At 47.0% G+C, this 21,293-nt stretch overlaps 1 protein-coding gene across 3 annotated transcripts in view; it reads right to left on the bottom strand.

The window, feature by feature from the left end:
• The window catches only part of CD19 (CD19 molecule), a 110,526-nt gene that overhangs the window by 21,735 nt on the left and 67,498 nt on the right, over positions 1 to 21,293 (bottom strand). For 2 of the 3 annotated variants that reach the window (XM_029607109.1, XM_029607107.1), the window contains exons 5-9: positions 20,478 to 20,585; positions 14,715 to 14,757; positions 11,927 to 11,991; positions 11,575 to 11,736; positions 5,843 to 5,896 (exon numbers count right to left, since the gene is read on the bottom strand). In XM_029607109.1, the coding sequence (XP_029462969.1) occupies positions 5,843 to 5,896; positions 11,575 to 11,736; positions 11,927 to 11,991; positions 14,715 to 14,757; positions 20,478 to 20,585 (432 nt within the window). The remainder of the gene's footprint in view (positions 1 to 5,842; positions 5,897 to 11,574; positions 11,737 to 11,926; positions 11,992 to 14,714; positions 14,758 to 20,477; positions 20,586 to 21,293) is intronic. The other variant, XM_029607108.1, reaches the window with a different exon arrangement.

The raw sequence follows: 21,293 nt of genomic DNA, 5'->3' as shown, positions 1-21,293 counted from the left end.
TCAGCGGAGGTAGCGGCAGCAGTTCCCTGCCACAATTAGGAGGCTTGGGGCTGGCCCAACCACCCTGATACGGCATCGGGTGAGTGAGGCCGGTCCGCAGCCAGCAAGTGTACATAAGAACATAAGAAATTGCCATGCTGGGTCAGACCAAGGGTCCATCAAGCCCAGCATCCTGTTTCCAACAGAGGCCAAACCAGGCCACAAGAACCTGGCAATTATCCAAACACCAAGAAGATCCCATTCTACTGATGCAATTAATAGCAGTGGCTATTCCCTAAGTAAACTTGATTAATAGCCGTTAATGGACTTCTCCTCCAAGAACTTAGCCAAACCTTTTTTGAACCCAGCTACACTAACTGCACTAACCACGTCTCGGCTTCCTGAGGTGAGAGGCATGGAACTGCTTGATCAGGTTCTTATCCAAAACAGTGGAGGCCAGCTACCAGGTATTCTCCTTCGAGTCATATCCCTCCCAAGAGAGGAGGTATTCTCATCCTCGGACACGTCTTCTTATGTCCAGCACTTCATGCACCTGATATGTGGTATCACTCTCCAAGGCTATTTTCTGTGGTTCTGGAGTCCTCCGAGAGGGCCAGGAGAGTACCAGGGATTTCAGAAGAGAGACGTGGAAGGAGTTATGGATCTTTAAAGAGAAGGGCAGGTGGAGTTGATATGTTACTAGTTCCAGTTGACGGAGCACAGTAAATGGCCCCACGTATCAGGGAGCAAATCGCATAGATGAAACTCTGAGCTGGATATGACGGCTGCTGAATCATACTTTCTCTCCCTGTGTGAACTGAGGTTCAGGTCTGCAATGGAGGTCAGCAAATTATTTGGCTTTTAGGCCCGCTTTCTGCAGCATCTGCTACGTATGGGTCCAGGGTTTTTTCAACTCCTCCGCTGTCATTTGAGCTGCCAGTGAAGAGACCATTAATGGAAACTGTAGAGGAGGAAGTGATTGCTTGCCATAGACTATTTGGAATGGAAAGGCACCTGTGGCAGTGCAGGGATGAGAATTGTGGGAGAATTCTGACCAGGGAACACCCCAGTCATCCTGTTGGGTGTTGACATAAGCCCGGAGGAAATGTTTCAAGGTCCAATTGGTCTGTTCGGACTGCCCATTATCTTGTAGATGGTATGCAGTAGTGAAATCTAGTGCGATATTGAACTTTGTACACACCGATTTCCAGTATATTGCAGTAAACTGAGCACCACAATCAGAGATAATGTGTTTGGGAAGTCCATGGAGATGAAGCACGTGCTGGACGAAGAGTTATGCTAGTTGAGGAGCTGAGGGAAGACCAGGCAATGGTGTGAAATGTGACATCTTTGAGAAATGGTCAGCTACCACCCAGATGACTGTTTTGCCATTTGGGAGGGGTAAATCCACGATAAAATCGGTGGAGATGTGAGTCCAAGGTTCCTTGGGGGTTGGCAACGGCTGTAACAGCCCCCAAGTTCATCCCACTAGTGGTTTTTGCTACTCACAGATGGGACAATAGTCCACATAAGCTTGAACATCCTTCTGCATGTCGGGCCACCAGTAAAATTGTTGAAGCAATACAAGGGTCCGGGCTCATCCAGGGTGGCCTGCAACGCATGAATCATAGGACCAGCTTAACACTTTGTTACGGAACTTATGTGGAATGACCGTCTTCCCTGGAAGGACGGTCATGGTGGCTGCAAGGAGAACCTGTGCAGGGTCTACGTTGTGCTGGGGTGCTTCAAAGAATCCTCGGTCATAAAGGAGCGAGAAAGAGCGTCTACTCAGATGTTTTTGGCTGCAGGCCTGTATCTGAGTTTGAAATCGAAGTGGGTAAAGAAAAGTGCCCAATGGGCCTGTCGCGGATTCAGACACCGAGCCTGGTGGAAGTGCTCAAGGTTTTTATGGTCAGTATAGATGGTGATATGATGCTGAGCTCCTTCTAACCACTGGCACCATTCTTCCAACGCGAGCTTAATGACTAGTAACTCCTTGTCGCCAATTCCATAATTATGCTCGTCTGATGAAAATTTCTTTGAGAAAAAGAAACAAGGATGCAAGGTTCCCGAGGACGAGTACTGGCTCAAGACGGCCCCTACTCCTTCAGAAGAGGCATCTACCTCCACAATGAAAGGATGCTGAGGATCGGGATGCCAGAGACAAGGTTCCCGGAGGAAAGCCGCCTTTAATTCTTGGAAAGCCGTCACGGCCTCAGGCGGCCACAGTTTGGCGTTGCCCCCCTTGCGAGTCAAGACCACAAGGGGAGCTGCCAGCTTAGAGTATTTGTTAATGAAGCTGCAATAGTAATTGGCAAAGCCAAGGAACCTCTGTAAGGCCCGTAAACCACTAGGCTGTGGCCAATCTTGTGTCCACTTGAGCCTTTTGGGGGTCCATGTGAAATCCTCATTTGGAGACTATATATCCAAAGAACAGGAGGCTTTCTCTCTCTAATAGACATTTCTCGAGTTTAGCATAAAACAGGTTATCCCGAAGACGTTGGAGAACTCGAGAGACATCTTGGCGATGGGTATTCAGGTCCTTTGAGAAAACTAAGATGTCATCTAGGTATATGACTACACATTCATAGAGGAGATCTCTGAAAATCTCATTCATCATATTTTGGAAGACAGCTGGCACATTGCACAATCCAAACAGCATGACTAAATATTCATAACACCATCCCTGGTATTGAAAGCTGTCTTCCATTCATCTCGTTGTCAAATTTGGATTAAATTATACCCCCCCCCCTCACCCCAGAGGTCCAATTTGGAAAAGATCTTGGCCCCTTGCAGGCAATTGAATAACTCTGAGATCAGGGGCAAAGGGTAACAATCTTTCCAGGTAATGGCGTTCAGGCCCCGATAATCAATGCATGGGTGGAGACCCCCATCCTTCTTCGCCACAAAGAAAAACCCAGCTCCTGCAGCAGACTTAGAGGGGTGGATAAATCCTTTATCAAAGTTTTCCTTTATATACTCAGACATGGCCTTTGTCTCAGGTAGAGAGAAGGGGTAAACTCAACCCTGAGGAGGTTTGGTACCGGGCAGCAGCTCGATGGCTCAATCAAACTTGCAGTGAGGAGGTAAGATGTCAGCTTTCTGCTTGGAGAACACATCAGCGGATTGCGCATACTGCCAAGGGAGACTCAGTGGTACTTTGGTGGTGGTGAGACAAGGCCAAGTTGCTATCTTCTCCAGAAAGGTAGTTTGACAATCAGGACCCCAGTGGGACAATTGAAGCAAAGTCCAATCAAACTGCGGGGAAAGTTGCGAGCCAGGGTACTCCAAGAACCATTAGGTGGATAGACTTGTCAAGAACATGGAATACCAGGTGTTCCACATGGAAAGAATAGGTATGAAATTTCAAGGGAGCAGTGATTTGCATAACTTTTCCCGGCAGGGGATCCTTGTGGATGGAGAAGAGAATCTGAGGAACTGGGCAGACCTCCATGGGAATCTGGAGATGTTCCACTAGGGCCGACATGAGGAAATTTCCACTTGCCCTGGAATCTATTAGGGCCAGCGTGTTGAATTCCTGGGTGCCCACATAAAGCGTGACTGGGAGCGTCAATGGGGAAACTGGAGAAATGAGGCCTAGGAACAGTCCCCCAATGAGTCCTAGGCCCAGATGTTTAACGGTTTGATTGGGTATCAGGCAATTACGTGACCGGCCTCGCCATAATATAGACAAAAGTCCAGACTGGCGGCACCGAAGGCATTCTTCCGGAGTCAGCCGGCCATGGCCCAATTGCATAGGCTCCTCTGTCAGGGTTCCAGAAGCAGGAGCCATCCCTGGAGAGGGGGAGAGATGTCAAGGGTGATTGGAGCCGGTGCCCCCTAGAGTGTTGTAGTTCTAGAGACCATTCCTGAATGCGCTGGTCACTCCTCCCGGCCATCTCTATAAGAGAGTCTAAAGAGACCGGGAGTTCTCGAACTGCAAGTTAGTCTTTAATTCTGGATGACAACCCGCCCAGGAAAATGGACCCCAGTGGAGTTTTGTGGCTGGGGTTCAGAACTCGATAGTGTAGTCAGACAGGGAACGGCTGCCCTGACGGATATGGAGGAATTCAGAGCTGGAAGCGGCTAGGTGACCCAGGTCCTCAAACATGGTCTTGAACATTCCAGGAACTGAGAAAGGTCCTGAAGAATGGGATCGAAATGCTCCCACAATGGAGAGGCCCAAGCGCGAGCTTTACCATCCAACAAGGAAAGTATGTACGTTGTCTTGGTGGCATCATCCAGAAATAACTCAGCCTGAAGGCAGAAGTGAATATTGCACTGGTTGAGGAACCCCGACAGAGTTGTGGGTCCCTGGAGTAGCAGGGAGGAGCTGGAAACCATATGACAGAGCGTATGGGTAGCGCAGAGACAGTAGACCCCGGCGTGGGTAGGGTCAGTGTGCCCGCTGGAACCGTGGAGTCTAAGCGAGCGCTGAGGCCTCTAGAGCTTCTAGAACTCTCTGCTGCTCCAAAATTTTCTGGGCCAAGCCCGGGATGGCCTGCAGGGCGAAGCCTCTGCCTGGTCCATGGTCTTGGCAATCTATTATGCTAGTGGACCCTTGGACTGAGGGGGAGTTGGCGCTACCTGTGGGGGAGTTGGCGCTACCTGTGGGGAAGATCCCCACAGGTCCCCACTGTCGGTATGTGAGGCTGATAGAAGGCAGAGACCCCGCTGGAGCTTCACCACCACTACCAGCCCATGTTCCCCTTAGGTTGAGCCCTTGGGTGCTGGGGCCGGCTGGACCTACATGGGACCTCTGTAGAGATGGATGTCCAGAAGGAAGAGAAGACACCATGGCGCAGGCCAAGGTCAGACATAGGTAGTGAAGCTCGAAGTCAGGATCCAGGCACGAGTCATGGAGGGCGGCGTAGCTCGGGGTCAAATTTCCAGGCAAGGGTCGTGGCCAAGATCAGTCCGAGGAATGAAGGAAGGAGCTCAGAAGGCCTATTGCCAAAGCAAAGGCTGGAAGCAGGGTCCAGCCTTATATAGTCTCCTGATGGTGATGTCATCGGCAAGGGCCGCGGGCACTTTCCCGCCACGGGCCCTTTAAATGACGAAGAGAGGCTCGTGTGTGCGCCTAGGGGGACGCCGGGTGGAGGAAGTCAGAGGCATCAGGCTGGTGGCTACGGCTGCGAGGAGCTGTGGCAGTGGCAGCGTCGTTTCAGCCGCGAAGAGGAGAGATCCTGCAGCAGCGGCTGGCGGCTCAGGTTCGCGGGGTCAGCGGCGGTGGCTCCCTGCCGTAATTAGGAGACCCTGGGCTGGCCTGACCACCCTGGTATGGCGTCGGGCGAGTGAGGCCGGTCGCAGGTTCCCGCGGCCGGCAAGCGTAACAATTGTTTGGAACCATAATGAAGTTTGTGATGTATGATGAATAGGATTTTTTGCAAGTATTTTTTAAATCATTTTTTTTTTGGTGATTATCAGGATAAGACTATTGTCAGGCATGTCCAGATTTAGCAGCTTTGGTTAAAGCAAGAGTGGCAATCTAAGCCTTGGGTAGGTGGGTGGGTGGGGAGGGAAGAAGAGATCTCAGTTTTAAGTCTGGTCAAGGAAGGGTCTCATAAACCCAACCTTTTGGGGAAAGGGTTCAGATTTCATCCTCAGCCTCAGGAGTTACATTGCCTTCCTTATTTGTTACCCGTAGCAGAACTGCATGTAGTGGGGGTGTTTGTATTCGGTCATAGGTGCAGTTCCTTATCTCCTCTTCTCCCTCTCCCTGTCTGGGACAAACTCTGCAGCAAAGTGCCCCATCCCCCCACCCAGTCTGGAGGATGTGTTTAGAATTAAAATGCTCTCATCCATCTTTTTTTTTTCCTCCCCTTTGGCTCCTTTTCCCCACTTTCGCCCCCTTTTATGTTACCATTGGAAATCTGTGAATCCTGGTCACTGTCGGGCTTTTCATAGCATTCCTCATCTGTGGAAACATGAACAGACAGACAAGATCAGGGGTGGTGACATACAACTTCAGCTCTGGCCTCACATCCTCAGGTCAGCGGACAGTATCAGGGAGGGAAGAGGTGCAATCTCAGGCAGGCAGCGGCTGCTCAGTGCTGTGGGATTGTGCGCCCAGACAGATGGGCAGTGGGACGGCACTGACCCAAATCAGAGGGTGCAGGGATATTACCCTTGGGCTTGTTTTTTTCTTCTTTATTTTTAATTCTGTGCCTTTCTTTCCCTGTGGGGAGAGACTGTGAAAAGTTATCCTACTCCTATTCACACCAGCTTCTGTGGCTGAGGAATAAACCAGATGTGCAATCCCGTCCGCTGTGGATAAGGCAGTACCGTTGCCAGGTTAGTCCACTTGAATACTTGGAAATAAAGGTCATATGAAAGAAAAGATGGATTTGGTCCAATAAGAAAAACATTTTTGCCTTGCTTTTGGGAGCTACACTCCTTTCCCTCTCATTAAGTTTAGACCTGAGGAAGGGAGCACATCACCCAAAAGCAATGCAAAAAATGTACTATGTTAGTCCAATTAAAAAAGCACCTATATTTTTTGTATGTTGACCTTTATTTCTGCAATATCTGTTGTGCGACTGGGAGAAGCATGTGGGTTTTTTGTTTTTTTTTTTCCTCTCTCCTGATTTGCAAGTCACCAAAACCACTCATTCCCATCTCCCAGGGCCAGGATTAGGGGGAAAGGGGGGGGGGGGTAGTAAGGGGAAGGTCTGCCTCAGGCATCAGACTCAAGGGGGGTGTCATCAGCACGGTTGCTCTTACCTACGAGCCTTGCAGGGGGCTCAAAGCATGAGCACTCAGGGATCTGCCCCAATGACTCTATTGGCTCATATCCGGAACCTCAGGCAGAAAAGAACAGCCCTCTGCTGCCTGTTCCAGCCCCTCCCTTCTCAGGCAGCATGCAAGGAAAAGCCTGGAGCAGACACAGCAGGCAGGGAGGGGTGATGAAGTTGGAGTGGACAGCAGAACAAAGAAGAATTCCATTTAGTCTGCACATTTCTAATTTGTGGTATCTTATTCTGCATCTGTGTTCTATGGGTGTGACTGAGGTGGAGTGTTCTGGGAGGGATCTGTATTCAGAGCTCTATAAAAGGATCTGTAGCAGTCAAGCTTGTTCTGTTTTCCCAATATAATATTACACATGGAAACTGTGTATCATGTTCAGTTTTGAAAGTCGGGCTTCCTGTGTATTGAGTTTTAGGGCCCAGTAGAATATTTGAAGCGTTTCTTTTTCATACAGGGTTGTTGTTTGAGTTCTGAGAGTTAGTGCTGTTTTGGTTTGGCGGGCTTGCTATTCAAGTTCTGACTGACTTTTTTTGTAGGGTTTTGTGTTACCTCACAAAGTGGCTTGTAGTGAAAGAGCTCTGTGTCATTGTTACTAAAGTGACAATATACGGTAATTAGATTTTTTTTTATTTTTTTATGGTGAGTAGTAAAGGGAAAATCATCTTAGTTCAGCCCTGCCGCGATTTCAGAGATTATCTTCAACCAATGTAGTATGAATTTCTTTTAATTGATAAGTTTAGGTATTGAGGGTTTTTTGCAGTCTACCACCAAAAATCACAGATGATACATTCGGCAGGCAGCGTGACGTGATTTCTGAAACACATTTGTATCTTATACACACACACACACAAAACAAAGTTTAATATTTAGAAGCCTGATGTCCATGAAGTATGTGATTTTACAGGATTGCTCTGGGAAGGGCCATGGTGGGGACATAATGATTGTTGAGTTTAATTATCCAAATTTCAGGGGAGGGGGGAAATGTGGGGAGAGAGTGCAAGGCTGAAGGTTTATTTAGGGCAGTATCATGGGGGACTCCCAGCCTGTGGAGTATTTAGACTATCAAGCAATGAGTGAGCTTGTGTGAGAGAAGATTCGGAGTCACCTCACAGGCCTCCTGCAGACTTAGTTCAAGTTTTCTAAGCCACTGCACAAAGATCCTACAGAACTGCAACTTGAGAAGCATAGGAAGGAGGAGAGAGAGAAAGAAAGAAGGAGAGTGGGGAGGGGGCTTCTACTGGGCAGAAGATGAAGAGGGGAGAGAGAAGGGACTGCTGCCCCATAGAAGGTCAGGAGAGGGGCAGAGAGATTAGGGAGAGGGAGAGGACACTCCTGGGCAGAGAGAGGGGAGGAGCTGCTGCTGGGCAGGGGGTGAGGAAGGGAAGGGAGGAAACTGCTAGGCATTTGACACTGCTGCTCATCAGATCCTGTGGAATAGCAGGGTCTGTTTTGGAGTGGGTTTCAGGCCTATTTGACCGATTGCCAACCAGCAAAGTGTGGCTGAAATTGTTCTTCTTGGTGTCTGCTAACAATCGGAGTCCTGCAGAGCTCCACCTTGTCTGCGGTTTTATTCAGCGTCTATCCAGCATCAATTTGCAGAATCTTGGCTGGACTTACTGCGGGTTACCGGTGGTATACAGGCGACATACAATTTTATATTCAGGCAGACTCCTCTTGGGACTCCACTTCTAAAAATGTTATCATGCATTGTGCCTGTCGTCAGACAAACTTGCGTTAAATTTACCTGTGACCGAAGTTATAAAGTTATAACTTTGTCCAAGTATTCCTCAGTCCATCTCTATCGACAATGTTACTCTAAATAGAGGGTGTTTCAAAAAGATGGACCCGATTTTGAAATATACTGCTTTGAAATTGGGTCCGTCGTTTTGAAACAGCCTGTATAGCAAATTGTGCCAGAAGTCTGGGAGTGGTGATTGATTCTGGTCTCACATTCAAGAACCGGATCCAATTGGTTGTTAAAGCTGGGTTTTTTAAATACATTACAGCAAGTCGCAATTTAAAAAGTTTACTTACTGTGCTCCAGGCCTTAGTCTTACCGCTCCTAGGCCACTGCAATTGTTTGTACATTGCTTTGCCCAAATCAGCTCAGAGAGCTCCCCATTTGCTGCAGGATGAAGCTGCGAGGCTGATCTCGGGTCACTCAATGCGAGATTGCATCGCTCCCAGTTACCAGTCACTTACGGCGTGATGTCCAAGGTTTTGACTCTAATTCGCAAACTGCTGGGCTCATGCTTCTTCTCCTTGGGCTAACTCGTTGCTCCGCCTACATGATCCAACCCGAGCTTTGAGGTCCTCACAGAGAGGACTTCTCTATCTCTTCTATTCGTCGTCGTAGTGGGCTTGCTTTTCAGAGGGGATGTGCATTCTCCATTGTGGCTCCAGAACCCTGGAATTTGATTCCATAGAACTTGCAACTTTACGAACGATTCTAAGACATCTAAAGCTAGGCTGCAAAATTATCTTTTTAAGGGAGTTTTCCACTGAGCGGTGAAGAGCAGTTGCTTTATCATCACTTGCTGTTTGACTTGTTCATGGCAGATGTTTGCTTTTGTATTTTCATTTGTATTATATTTGCTGTTAATTAGGAACTGGGCTTTGGTAGGGGCGGTATAGAAATATAAATAAATGGGCAAGGGATGGGCGGTAAAGAGGAGGTGCTGCTGGGCTAGGGGTGTGTGAGAGGAGGGAGGCTGCTGCACCAGGAGTGGAGGGGGTTGAAAGAGGAGAAGGCAAAGAGGTGGGGGGGGTGGGGGAGGGAAAGGATGGTGCAGAGCACTGCGTGGAAGGGAAGAGAAAGGGGGCTGTTGGGCAGGAGGGGATCCTTTGCTGGAACCACAATTGCCAGAGGGACAGCTTTGCCTTGGCCCTCAAAGGAGAAAGCGCTATGCTGGAGCAATAACTCATAAATAAAGGGGAAGAGGAGGGTGAGATTCGGAATATCTGCCCCGAGTGCAGAAGAATCTGGTCCCAGGCTCTGCCTTCCCCCATTCCTTATTTCTTTTTGTTTCTTCGACAGGTAGGGGTATAAATGTTCACTGAACGGTTACAAGGCTGTAGCAGTTGCCCAGCTATTCTTTCTCCCTGGGCAGCCATGAAAGCTGCGTTAGCTGTAAAATCCCAGATAATAAAACTATACAGTTCCAGTTTATAGATAGGCTGCAGACTTTAACAAAGAAAGACAGAATAGCTCCAAGCAGCAGTGCTTCTCCCCTCATCCCCATAGGCTGGATCGCACAGACAGAGACATTCAAGTTACCGATATCAGCAACAGGCAGTCAGACAAAGCAGTCTAGAGACAAACAGGGAAAATAAGGGAGAGACTGGCATGCTTTATAGCCCTGAGGGAACACAGAAATTGAGAATATGATGGCAGATAAGGACCATCTAGTCTGCCCAATCTACTCTGTGGTACGAGCCATGCACCCTAGCTGAGTCCCGGCTTTCCCTTCACAGCTACAAGTCCCCTATGCTTATCCCATGCTTTCTCGAATTCCGTTACAGTTGTTCTGCCTCCACCACCTCTCCTGGAAGACTCTTCCAGGAGTCTGCCGCCCTTTCTATCAAGAAATATGTTCTGATGTTCCTCCTGCACCTACCACTTCAAAGCCTAATATCATGACCTCTTCTTCTAGAACTTCCTTTCCACTAAAAGGGATTTGTCGTGTGCATTATGTACACCATTCAGGTTATTTGAATATCTCTGTCATACCTCCCTGTCTCTCCTTATTTAGGTCACAAAGTCTCATCTGACTGCACCGTTTTGGTAGCCCTTCTCTGGACCACCTTTACTCCCCCTATTATCCTTCTGGAGGTACAACCTTCACGGCTGGACCTTTTAGTCCAAGTGAGGACTCATCAATGAGCTGTACAGCATTGTACTAGTTATGCTTCTCCCTTTGCACCCCAGCATCCCTCTGGCTTGGGCCACTGCGTTATCGTACTGTTTCGCTACCTTGAGATCATCGGATAAGATCAACCCAAGATCTGTCTCCTGCTTGGTGGGCCTCAGTGTCTCTCCCCGCCCAGTCATGTACAGCTCTCTTGGATTTCTGCAGTCCAGAGGTTGTGTCTCAGGAAAAAAAACTGGCATATTTCTTCCTTTCAATCTTTTTGCACTTAAGAAGGATGCAAATTTTATTGCAATCCTTTAGAAAGTATTACACAAACACGTCTTTAGACATTTTGGGCAATTTAGGACATAAAAATCTCCTTAGAAACTGTGAGGCATGCTGGGAGTTGAGGTTCTAAAAACCCGAGGCGCTTTAGCGTTCTTCATTCTGGAAGGAGCTGAAGAAAGCCACCTGAGCCAAGGTGATAGTGAATTCTCCCTGCTGTACTTATCCTAATCCACCAGTGTCCAGGGATGAGAATGTGACCTGTGTAAACTTATCAGTATTTTTTTTTTTGAAATTTAAGTTTTATTCATTTTAAAGGTACAAACACAGCATTCATGCTAAAATGCCAAACAACCGTTCTGCCATGACAACATCACAGATCGAAGTAAGATAAAATAAAATAGCCTAAACATACAGAAATGTCGCCAAAACGTTACAAAAAATAGGATGGCTTAGCATATAAAACATGAGGATTAGAATGGACTGTGAATAACAGTGCTAATAAATGCCCCCAAACCCCCATCTCAACCCCCCCTCCCCCTTCCCCTCCCGACATGACCCAGTCTGCAAACATCAGCTAGACACCACTACCAAGCAAACTTTCCAATATAATTATACAGTACTATCAACAACTTATTAGTATTTTTATTGTATGTAAGCCCCTTCCCCTCAGTATCCTGTCTCCTTGGCCCACAGTCCCTGACACACTCACCCTCGGAGGTCTCGCTGAAGGATCCTACTCTCAGTGGCCTCTGATCTTCTGTGGCCGCCAGCCTATCTACGTTTTCATAGAACATGCTGTCTGCTTTCTTGACCTTCAGTGACTTGCTTTTAAAATGGAAGGCTGTGGAGTTAGGGTCTCCTCCTCCTCCTCCTGCAAACAGGGAGAGAGCACACAAAAAGGATAGGGAAGCAAGTAATACAGGAATGTAGAACACTAAGGAACTTCCTTCCTATGCATTTATTCTGATCCCAGATCTCATAGTTATACTTCAGTTATTTCCTGGGAATGCCTCTTTTTTTTTTAACCGGCTCCTCTGGGGCAGATGGCCTGCCACACTTACCATTGGTGGTAGGAGAAGCTCGAGTGTACTGGTTCAGAGTTCTATTCGCACTGATTTTGAAGAAACTTTAAAGTAAAACCAGAAGAAAAAGAGAGTTTTATCATACTTGATAAGCAAGCATCTTTCACACTTATGTGCTATAAAATATTTCATTAATCAAGATCTCAGCAACGGTGAAACAAGAGATACTTGAAACTATTTTTTGTTGAGGCCATAACACTACTTTTTGGCATTCTGCAACTCTCTGTGCTATACTGAGGATGTCCAGGTGTTGCTGTCTCCTTCCCAGAGGTCTCTCTTTCTCTATTCATGCTGCTTTCATACATAGGAAGGCCGATATTTAGCGCTAGTTAGCCAGATAAATAGGGACTTAGCTGGCTAAGTGGTAGCCACTGAATATCTGGCTTTAGCCTGATAAGTATTTAGCTGGATATCTTAGGAAAGAGCAGAACGAAGTGGGGCAACTTATCCGGTTATCTCAGCCTTGTCTGATTAAGTTAACCGAATAAGTTAGACCTGCTCTAAAGCTATCCAGATATAACTTATCCAGCTAACTAGAGCTTACCCTTCTTATCCAGATAACTTAGATAATTGGATATCTTTGAATAGTGGGCCCTAGGTATATTAGGGGGACTTCTGTCTCTTCTCCTATTCTATTCTATTCTCTGATATATGAGCTGTTTTTCTCACAATAGATAACATCAAAATACAATAAATATAATAAAAATATACATTTTACAAAGCATAAGGTCAGTACATAATAAAATTCATTACAATTATAATCCCAAAACATTCCAGCAACCATTGTCCCAGTTTCCTGGCCAAACCCTTCCCCCTCAGCCAGGGATTAAACAGTCACCAACCAAAATTCCCTCATTAATAGCCATAACTTCCTCAGACACAAACTGACACTGGTCAGTATTCAAAGTGTTTGTCTGGGTAACTTCAGTTAGCCGGACAAACCCTGAGATTGGAATTTTCCATCCCTCTCAGTGGTGAAATTTTACCAGGATAAGTCATTACCCAGTGAAAATTTAGCAAGATAAAGGGGCAGGACGGTGGGCAGGAGTGGGGGAAGGGGGGGGGGCTGTTGCCAGAGAATGGCTGAAATGTATCCCGTCAGCCTCGATGTTCAGCACTAGATGGGTAAGTCAGGTCAGAAAATTTGCTGTCCTAAAGTTACCTGGGTATATTCCCCTGAATACATGGATAGAGTTACCTGGGCATGTTCCACTGGATACCTGAGTAAAGTTACCCAGGTATGTTCCCCTGAATACATGGATAGAGTTACCTGGGCATGTTCCACTGGATACCTGAGTAATGTTAACCAGGTATGTTCCCCTGAATATATGGATAGACTTACCTGGGCATGTTCCACTGGATACCTGAGTAAAGTTACCCAGGTATGTTCCCCTGAATACATGGATAGAGTTACCTGGGCATGTTCCACTGGATACCTGAGTAATGTTAACCAGGTATGTTCCCCTGAATATATGGATAGACTTACCTGGGCATGTTCCACTGGATACCTGAGTAAAGTTACCCAGGTATGTTCCCCTGAATATATGGATAGAATTAGCTGGGCATGTTCCACTGGATACCTGAGTAAAATTACCCAGGTATGTTCCACTGGATACCTGAGTAAAGTTACCCAGGTATGTTCCCCTGTATACATGGATAGAGTTACCTGGACATGTTCCACTGGATACCTGAGTAAAGTTACCCAGGTATGTTCCCCTGTATACATGGATAGAATTATCTGGGCATGTTCCACTGGATACCCGAGTAAATTTACCCAGGTATGTTCCCCTTAATACATGGATAGAGTTACCTGGGCATGTTCCACTGGATACATAAGTAAAGTTACCCAGGTATGTTCCACTGGATACCTGAGTAAAATTACCCAGGTATGTTCCCCTAAATATATGGATAGAATTACCTGGGCATGTTCCACTGGATACCTGAGTAAGTTTACCCAGGTATGTTCCCCTGAATACATGGGTAGAGTTACCTGGGCATGTTCCACTGGATACATAAGTAAAGTTACCCAGGTATGTTCCACTGGATACCTGAGTAAAATTACCCAGGTATGTTCCCCTAAATATATGGATAGAATTACCTGGGCATGTTCCACTGGATACCCGAGTAAAGTTACCCAGGTATGTTCCACTGGTTACCTGAGTAAAGTTACCTGGGTATGTTCCCCTGAATACATGGGTAGAGTTACCTGGGCATGTTCCACTGGATACCCGAGTAAAGTTACCCAGGTATGTTCCACTGGTTACCTGAGTAAAGTTACCTGGGTATGTTCCCCTGAATACATGGATAGAGTTACCTGGGCATGTTCCACTGGATACCCGAGAAAAGTTACCCAGGTATGTTCCCCTGAATACATGGATAGAGTTACCTGGGCATGTTCCACTGGATACCTGAGTAAAGTTACCCAGGTATGTTCCACTGGATACCTGAGTAAAGTTACCTGGGTAACTCTCCCGCTCTCTAGCTTACTCAATATGGACCTAAAAAACATACAATAAGAATAACTTTTCCCCAGAAAACAGCCCAGGACATTATACGATCCCTGATGCCTGAGATCACTCTTCAGCGGTGCTATGGTCATATTTTGGGTATATCTTGGTGTTGCCATCTCCTCTGAGGTCAGTGTTCAGTTCTATTCACATTTTAAGTGCAGAAAATCTATTTCACGTGGGCTCTGAAACCTCCCTTCCCTTCTTCCCCATATAACAGCCTTGACCGGCTCGCACATTGTGACCCACAGGCTCTTTACCTTCTCAGCATATCAGTCTGTTGTTTCCTCTTTGCTTTTATCTCTAAAACAAGAAAGAAATACTTTGGGTTTATGTGGTGTCGTACATTCGGTGGCAGAACTGCGATTAGAACACATTGATCCTGTCTCTCGGCCCCTGGTCCGTGCAAGCACAGCTCCATGATAAATGCAGAGATTTTCAGAAAGGTTTGCTGATATAAAGCAGGAAACACAGCGCCCAGATGAGAGTAAGGCAGATGAGGTGCCTGTCCCAGGCATAATACCTAAGAGGTCTTTGTCATAGTCATCCCGACCCGGCAGTTCTGCAAGGTTTGGATGACGCGTTGCGAATGTGGCAGCATTTTGCTACCGACTCAGGAAAATTTAAGTCGTACGGTACCCGTACTCCCGTGCTGTTCTTGTGGAGATCCATCTGGAAGTGCAGGAGCAGCGGCACCGTGAGGTTCAAAGTGGCAGAGAGCCACGCAGCGCCCTGAGTCAGCAGGACCACTGGAGGGAGTGAGCCGTGAAGGCTGGGGATTGGGTAGGCTGGAGGAGGAGGTGAGAAAATGAGCAATGTGGGTTGGAGGAGGAGGAGGAGGAGAGTGGGGAGGAAGACACTACACTGGGAGGAGGGAAGGAAAGTGAGGGCTGAGGAAGGGGGAAGGGGGAGAGAACGAGCAGTGGGAACAGGAGAAATATAGAAAGTGGCAGAAGAACAGAACCTGATATGTGGGCAATGTTTGATCAGATCGGAAGGAGATCAGGAAGCGCCAGGCTCGCTTGTCACGTTGAGGGGTACGTTTGCAACTGTTTGCGTAGATTTAAAGTCGGTGACCTGAAGACTTTACACCAATTTTAAAAAGGGAAAGTATGTGTGCACTTTTCCTGGGGAAATTATCCCACCAAAATTACTCACATGCACGTACACCCGCTGATTTGGGCACGTAGCTTTTTCAGTAAAAAATTTTCACCTACTTTTGAAAATGCAAAATTATGCAAATGCAAACCCCTCTGCCTCTGCAGACTGCGGGTAATAGTACACTACAGGCACACGTTTACCCATACAATTCTGGAAAAGCCTTGTTTTATCCGCGGAAATGTCTTTGAAAATTACCCTCTAAATGCAAGTGAAACAGCTGAATCTCTTTTTTTTTACCATATTTATTTTATCCTGTGTTGGTTTACAAGTAATATCAATGTCTATTTCTGTTTTAATGGTCCATAAATGTAACGATGTTGGTAAACACAATAAAAAGGCAGCGTTGCCTTTAAAGTGTGTACATGCAATTTTTATTGGAAAATCAGTCCTCCGACAAGGGACCGTGTTTCGCATGGACTGCATACTTGGGATTACAGTAAATCCCTTCCAGTTTTGAAATTGTTTTCAAATCTTTTGACAACGTAATAAGGAAAATTCTTCGTATGTAAGCTGTCGGGGGACTGATTTTCCAATAAAAATTGCTAGGTAGACACTTTAAAGGCAACGCTGCATTCTTATTCTGTTTACCAACATCATTAAATTTATGGACCATATGCAAGATCCCTTTGCAACACACCCTTTTCCTTGATGTGTTAACTTAGCATGTTTGCTCGTCTTTCCACATTCTTTGCAGCATAATTCTATTTTAATGCCATTCTTGATATTCCACTTCATATAGTCATCCCATAGAAGGTTACTATAAACAAAACAATATCAGACTATGAATCAAATATAGGGGGCCTACCTAATAAGCCGCGCTCAACCTGCTGCAGGTGTTTGTGCGGGCAATTTCGTGCATTTTCCATGCAGACCTTATGTGCATATATAATAACGAGTTCAGCGTGGGAAAAACACGTGCCCCACAGGAAAATTGTTTCTTACCTGCTAATTTTCGTTCCTGTAGTACCACAGACCAGTCCAGCTCAGTATTTCTCTCTCCATCTGCTGGAAGGGAGGCATAACCCAGCAGTCTGGACTGATCCGGGTATGTACAGGGAACATGCACTAAAAACCTGCTGCAGATTTTGCATGAGTGCATGCAGATTGTTATGATTCTGCACTTACCTCCGCAGCGCAGGAGCCGCCGACCTTCACGGCAGGAGCCGTGGACTTTAATCTTCAGCACGGCATGGAGCCGCGCTTATTGGGACCCTCTTGCGGCAGGGAGTGCCACCGCCGACCTCTTCAGCCTCACGGCCTGGAGGCCACAGTCCCCGGGCTTTCCTGGCGGCTGGAGCCGTCCTCGGTGCCTCCAGCAGCGACAGGAACCTCTGCTGACATCGGGGCTTGTGCAGAGGCCCAGCTTTTCCCTGCACTGCTCCTGCAGCATGGCTGCTGGCCATGGTTCTGCATACTTCCTGCTTCTTGTCTCCTAGGGCGTGGGCCGCGCCTCCTTCACTGATTTAAAGGGCCAGCCTTCTGGCCCCACCGGGACTCCTCCCAGGATGTTTCCTGATCTTCAGCCCTAAATAAGGGCCCAGCTTCCAGTCCTTAGGGGCCCTCGCAAGGAGTTAGTTCGTCTCAAGGACTTCTCGCCGTCGCTCCTGCTGGTATTTCCTGTTCTTTGTGGGATCCCTCATCATTCTTCTTGTTCCTGGTCTCTTCCTGATGTTTCGTGGTTTTCCTGATGTCTCGTGGTCTTTCTGTGATGTTCCAGCTTCTCAAGTCCTCCAGATGTCCATCCTGAGGGTAAATCTGTTTTGTCTGGTTCCTGTTTCGGACATTGGAGCCTCGGTCAGTTGGGTTCCTTCCTGTTGCCTTGTCTCTGCTTCTGCTTCCTAGACCCTTGGTTCCTCATGGCTACCTTCTCTGGCATGTCATGTCGTGTCTCGTCACCTTGTGGCATGGGCCAGCCTTCTCGTCTCGCAGCACTAGTCTCAGTCTTGGTTCCATGTTTCATGCCTTACGCCAAGTCTCGCCTTGGCCCCCTTCCCTTTGCTCGAAGCCAAGTCTCGTCTTGGTCCCTTACCCTGGAATTCGTCTCGGCCCTCGGATGTCCTGGTGGCTGCACAGTCCATGCCTAATACTCTGATTGAACCTGTGCCTTTCCAGCGTGGTCCGCGACCAGCCATTGGCAGCTGTATAGGGTGCGCCTGGGTACAGGCTTCTACTGAATCTTCACCATGTTCCGGCTTCAACTACCATGTATTCGTCTGGAATCTGCCTCGCACTCAAGCGTGGTCCGTGACCAGTCCATGGGCTGTGGGCTGTGTAGGGCGCGCTGCGTTGCAGCCTCAAATCAGTACTTGCTCCTGAACCTTGATCCTGAATCTTCGTGCTCAAGCTTCTTGTCTGAGTCTTCACATCTCAAGCCTCTCGTCTGAGTCTTCACGTCCCAAGTCTCTTGTCTCAGTCTTCATATTCCAGAGCCTTCATCTGCCCTCATCTCCTGTCCGGCCTGCTGCCATTGCCGTTCCCAGCGGCAGGTCCGAAAGGGCTTGGAGTAGTTGGAGGACCACTCAGAGACCAACCAAGGGTGGTTGGTCTCACTGAAGTATGCAGGTCGTCATGGGCCTGGGCTTGGTCTCGATCCAGACACGGATTTGTCTCACCAGCCTCAGTGTTTCCCCGGAGCTCCTCTCTGGGCTCACCGAGGTCCATGGGCACACATCTCCTATTCTCGTGCAGCATCTGCTCATGGCATCTCTTACTACATCTAGCCAAAGCCTGCGTGCACATAACAGAGGGCCTAGGCCTCCTAAGGCCCCCTTTCTATAACACAAATGGCATGTAAAGGAGGCAATTATCCATTAATGGGCTATACAGGGAGCCGCATCAGCAGAGAGAACATTTAGTGTGGGTTATTTTAAGTGGGTTTTTTAGTGCCTGGGTCAGGGCAGGAGTTAAGTTAAAGTGCCTGTCTGACATACCATTTTCTCTCATTGCTGGTATTGGGGTGGGTGTGTGGCTGAGCAGCTCTAGTGTAATCATGGATTATATTCACTTTCTTCTGATGCTACAGTACATTTTGCGGGTCAGCTGAACAGTGGCAGAAGCCTTTCAGCAAGGCAGAGCATCAGAGGCTGAGAGACGGCAGAACATTACAGGCTGAGAGGCGGCAGTTTCGAGGAGGGTCCGAGAGGAGTCCCACTTTCAGCCCCACTCCTGGACTCCCATTAACTGTCTGGAAAGGGAAAGGCTTTCACTCCGATACTCATCAGTCACGGATCTTCCCACACCAGTGGGTTTCTGCACGGGTTGCTACGCAGCGCCTTGAGCCTTTGGTTTTATGTGCATAGTGGTGCGTGTATTTGTTTCTGTGCGAATCTCATTAGCATACTCCGTTATTACGAGCTGAAAAAACTGTGCACCATTTAGTCAGCTAAATTTTTATCCGGCTAAAATGTTAGCCAGCTAAGTGAGGGGCGTGGCCGGGCATCTTCCCCGACAACTTAGCTAGATAAGCAAAGAATTTATGCATTATCCGGCTTAGGGCCAGATTCAGTCAGGCTTTTCTCCCGTTATAGGGCCGACGCAGTAAATGAGCGTGGAAAACGGATACCCAGTGTTGAGTGCCCGCTTTCCTGACGCGGGCCCAGCCACCTCTTCTGGGCGCGTGATTCAATATTTAAATGAGGGTTCGCGCTGCCAAGGAGGTGCTAGGGACAAATGTGCGCCCCTAGCATCTCCTCGGCATCAAGCTCCCAGAAGAGGTGGCTGTCAGGATGGAAATCGAGCGCTCGTTAATTGAGCATCCATTTCCCTAACCTGACTGCTGGCACTTTTTTTTTTTTACATTTGGTTTTTTACCTTTTGGTTCCTCCAACTTAATATTGCCATATTAAGTCAGAGGATGTACAGAAAGTAGTATTTCTGCTTTTCTGTACATTTTTTTGGGCTGCTTGGATATTAACACCTTAATTTCTGAGTGTAAAAATGTACAGGTTGGACACACTTTTTTTTTTTTTTTTAGATTTAGGGAGATTAACTAATAGTCTCATTAACATGCATTCGCATGCGATGAGTGCTATTAGTTTTGCGGGGGGTTGGACGCACGTTTTGGACACGCTAATCCCCTTATAGCGTAAGGGGTTGTGGATGTGCGTCCAAAACGCGCGTCCAACCATGGGTTAAACAGCGTGCTCGGCTGAGCGCACTGTTTCGTATCGGCCCCTCTGTGTCTATGGGAAAAACTGAATCAGGTACTTAGTTAGTTGGATAAGTCTAGGACTGTTATTTGACTGTCCAACAGTTAGCTGAATAAACTTAACCAGCCTAACTTTAACATGGCGAAAGCTAAGTATAATCAGCTGCGTGCTCGCATTGCTGAATAGTTCAGCCATGTTAGCCAGATAAGCTAATCTGGCTAATTTAAGCAGCTGGATAATGGCCTAAGTGGTTTTTTTTTCCATTAGGTCCTGAGAAAAAAAAAGTATGAAAACTATTGCTGTAGGCAGGAGGAGGAGTCTGTACTAGGTGACAGAAAAAGAGGGAGATGGATGCTGCTGGGTGAGGAGAGAGAGAAAAGAAGGCTGAATAGTGCGGGGGAGAGAGAGAGAGAGAGAGGGAGATGCAGTGTGCTGGAGGTGCCGCCAGTCCATAATTATATTGCATATTGGTTTGTAATTTCTTTTACACACTTACACCATTTCAACTCAAACCTATTTATTGTATATTCAATATTTTATTTTTAAATAGATAACGGCACTTATTTTATCAAAAAGAAAAAAAAAACTTAGAAGGGACGCATAATACTGATTCTATCCCAGAGTCAGAAAAAGCGGACCCAGAACTGAAATAACATTCACAGGGAGCTGGAAATATCCCATGAAGAGATTAAAATGAAAGAAAGGGGGACTCACTCTGCTTTATGTGCGAATAAAGGAGCAAGAGAAACAGGCAGAACATGAGACTCCCTCCTGCCACCACCAGGATTATCCAGTATCTCTCATCAAAGACCCGCTGCCATCCTGCAAGAGAAAATTATGTATTTATTATCTTTTTTGATATCTGTCTATGCACATCTGCCTGCTTCACTGTGTGTGTATGTGCGCTAGACAAACATTTTATATGCCCAAATACTACTCATTTTACTAAACATGTAATATTGCCAATGGTCAGACAGCCTAGGCAGCAACTAGCCAGCACTGCAAATCTTGTCCAAAACATAATAGCCTGGGTATGAAAAAGAAGTGACCCAGGACGGTGGTTCTCACCCCAGTCAATCAGATTTTCAGGATACGCACAATGAATGCGCAGGAGATAGATTTGTTTGCATTGCCTCCACTGCATGCAAATCTATATCCCGAAAATCTGACTGCCTGGGTGAATCGAACAAATTTGCTTGAGAAGCACTGGATTTAGTGGTTATAGCAATAGGCTAGGACTCAGGCCAACCAGAGTTGAAATCCCACTTCTCCCAGTGCTGCTTCTTGCAACTTTGGGCAAGTCACTTTATCTCTTGTTAAACCTCAGGTATCCAGGTAACTTGTAAGCTCTTTAGAGTAGGGCAGGGACTTATCATACCTGAACAGTGCTAGATATGTACAGTAGCACTATAAAAATACATAGTATTACTGTTATGACATTACTTGTCAAACATTATATGCTTGCTATTGGCAGGGAAAACTTGACAAATGTAGCTAAGCAAACAAAATAATGCAAGGAGCTTGCTAAGG

This window comes from Rhinatrema bivittatum, chromosome 6 (genome assembly GCF_901001135.1).
Source record: "Rhinatrema bivittatum chromosome 6, aRhiBiv1.1, whole genome shotgun sequence".
Classification (NCBI taxonomy): Eukaryota; Metazoa; Chordata; class Amphibia; order Gymnophiona; family Rhinatrematidae; genus Rhinatrema; species Rhinatrema bivittatum.
This window is presented reverse-complemented; position numbering and strand designations above follow the sequence as displayed.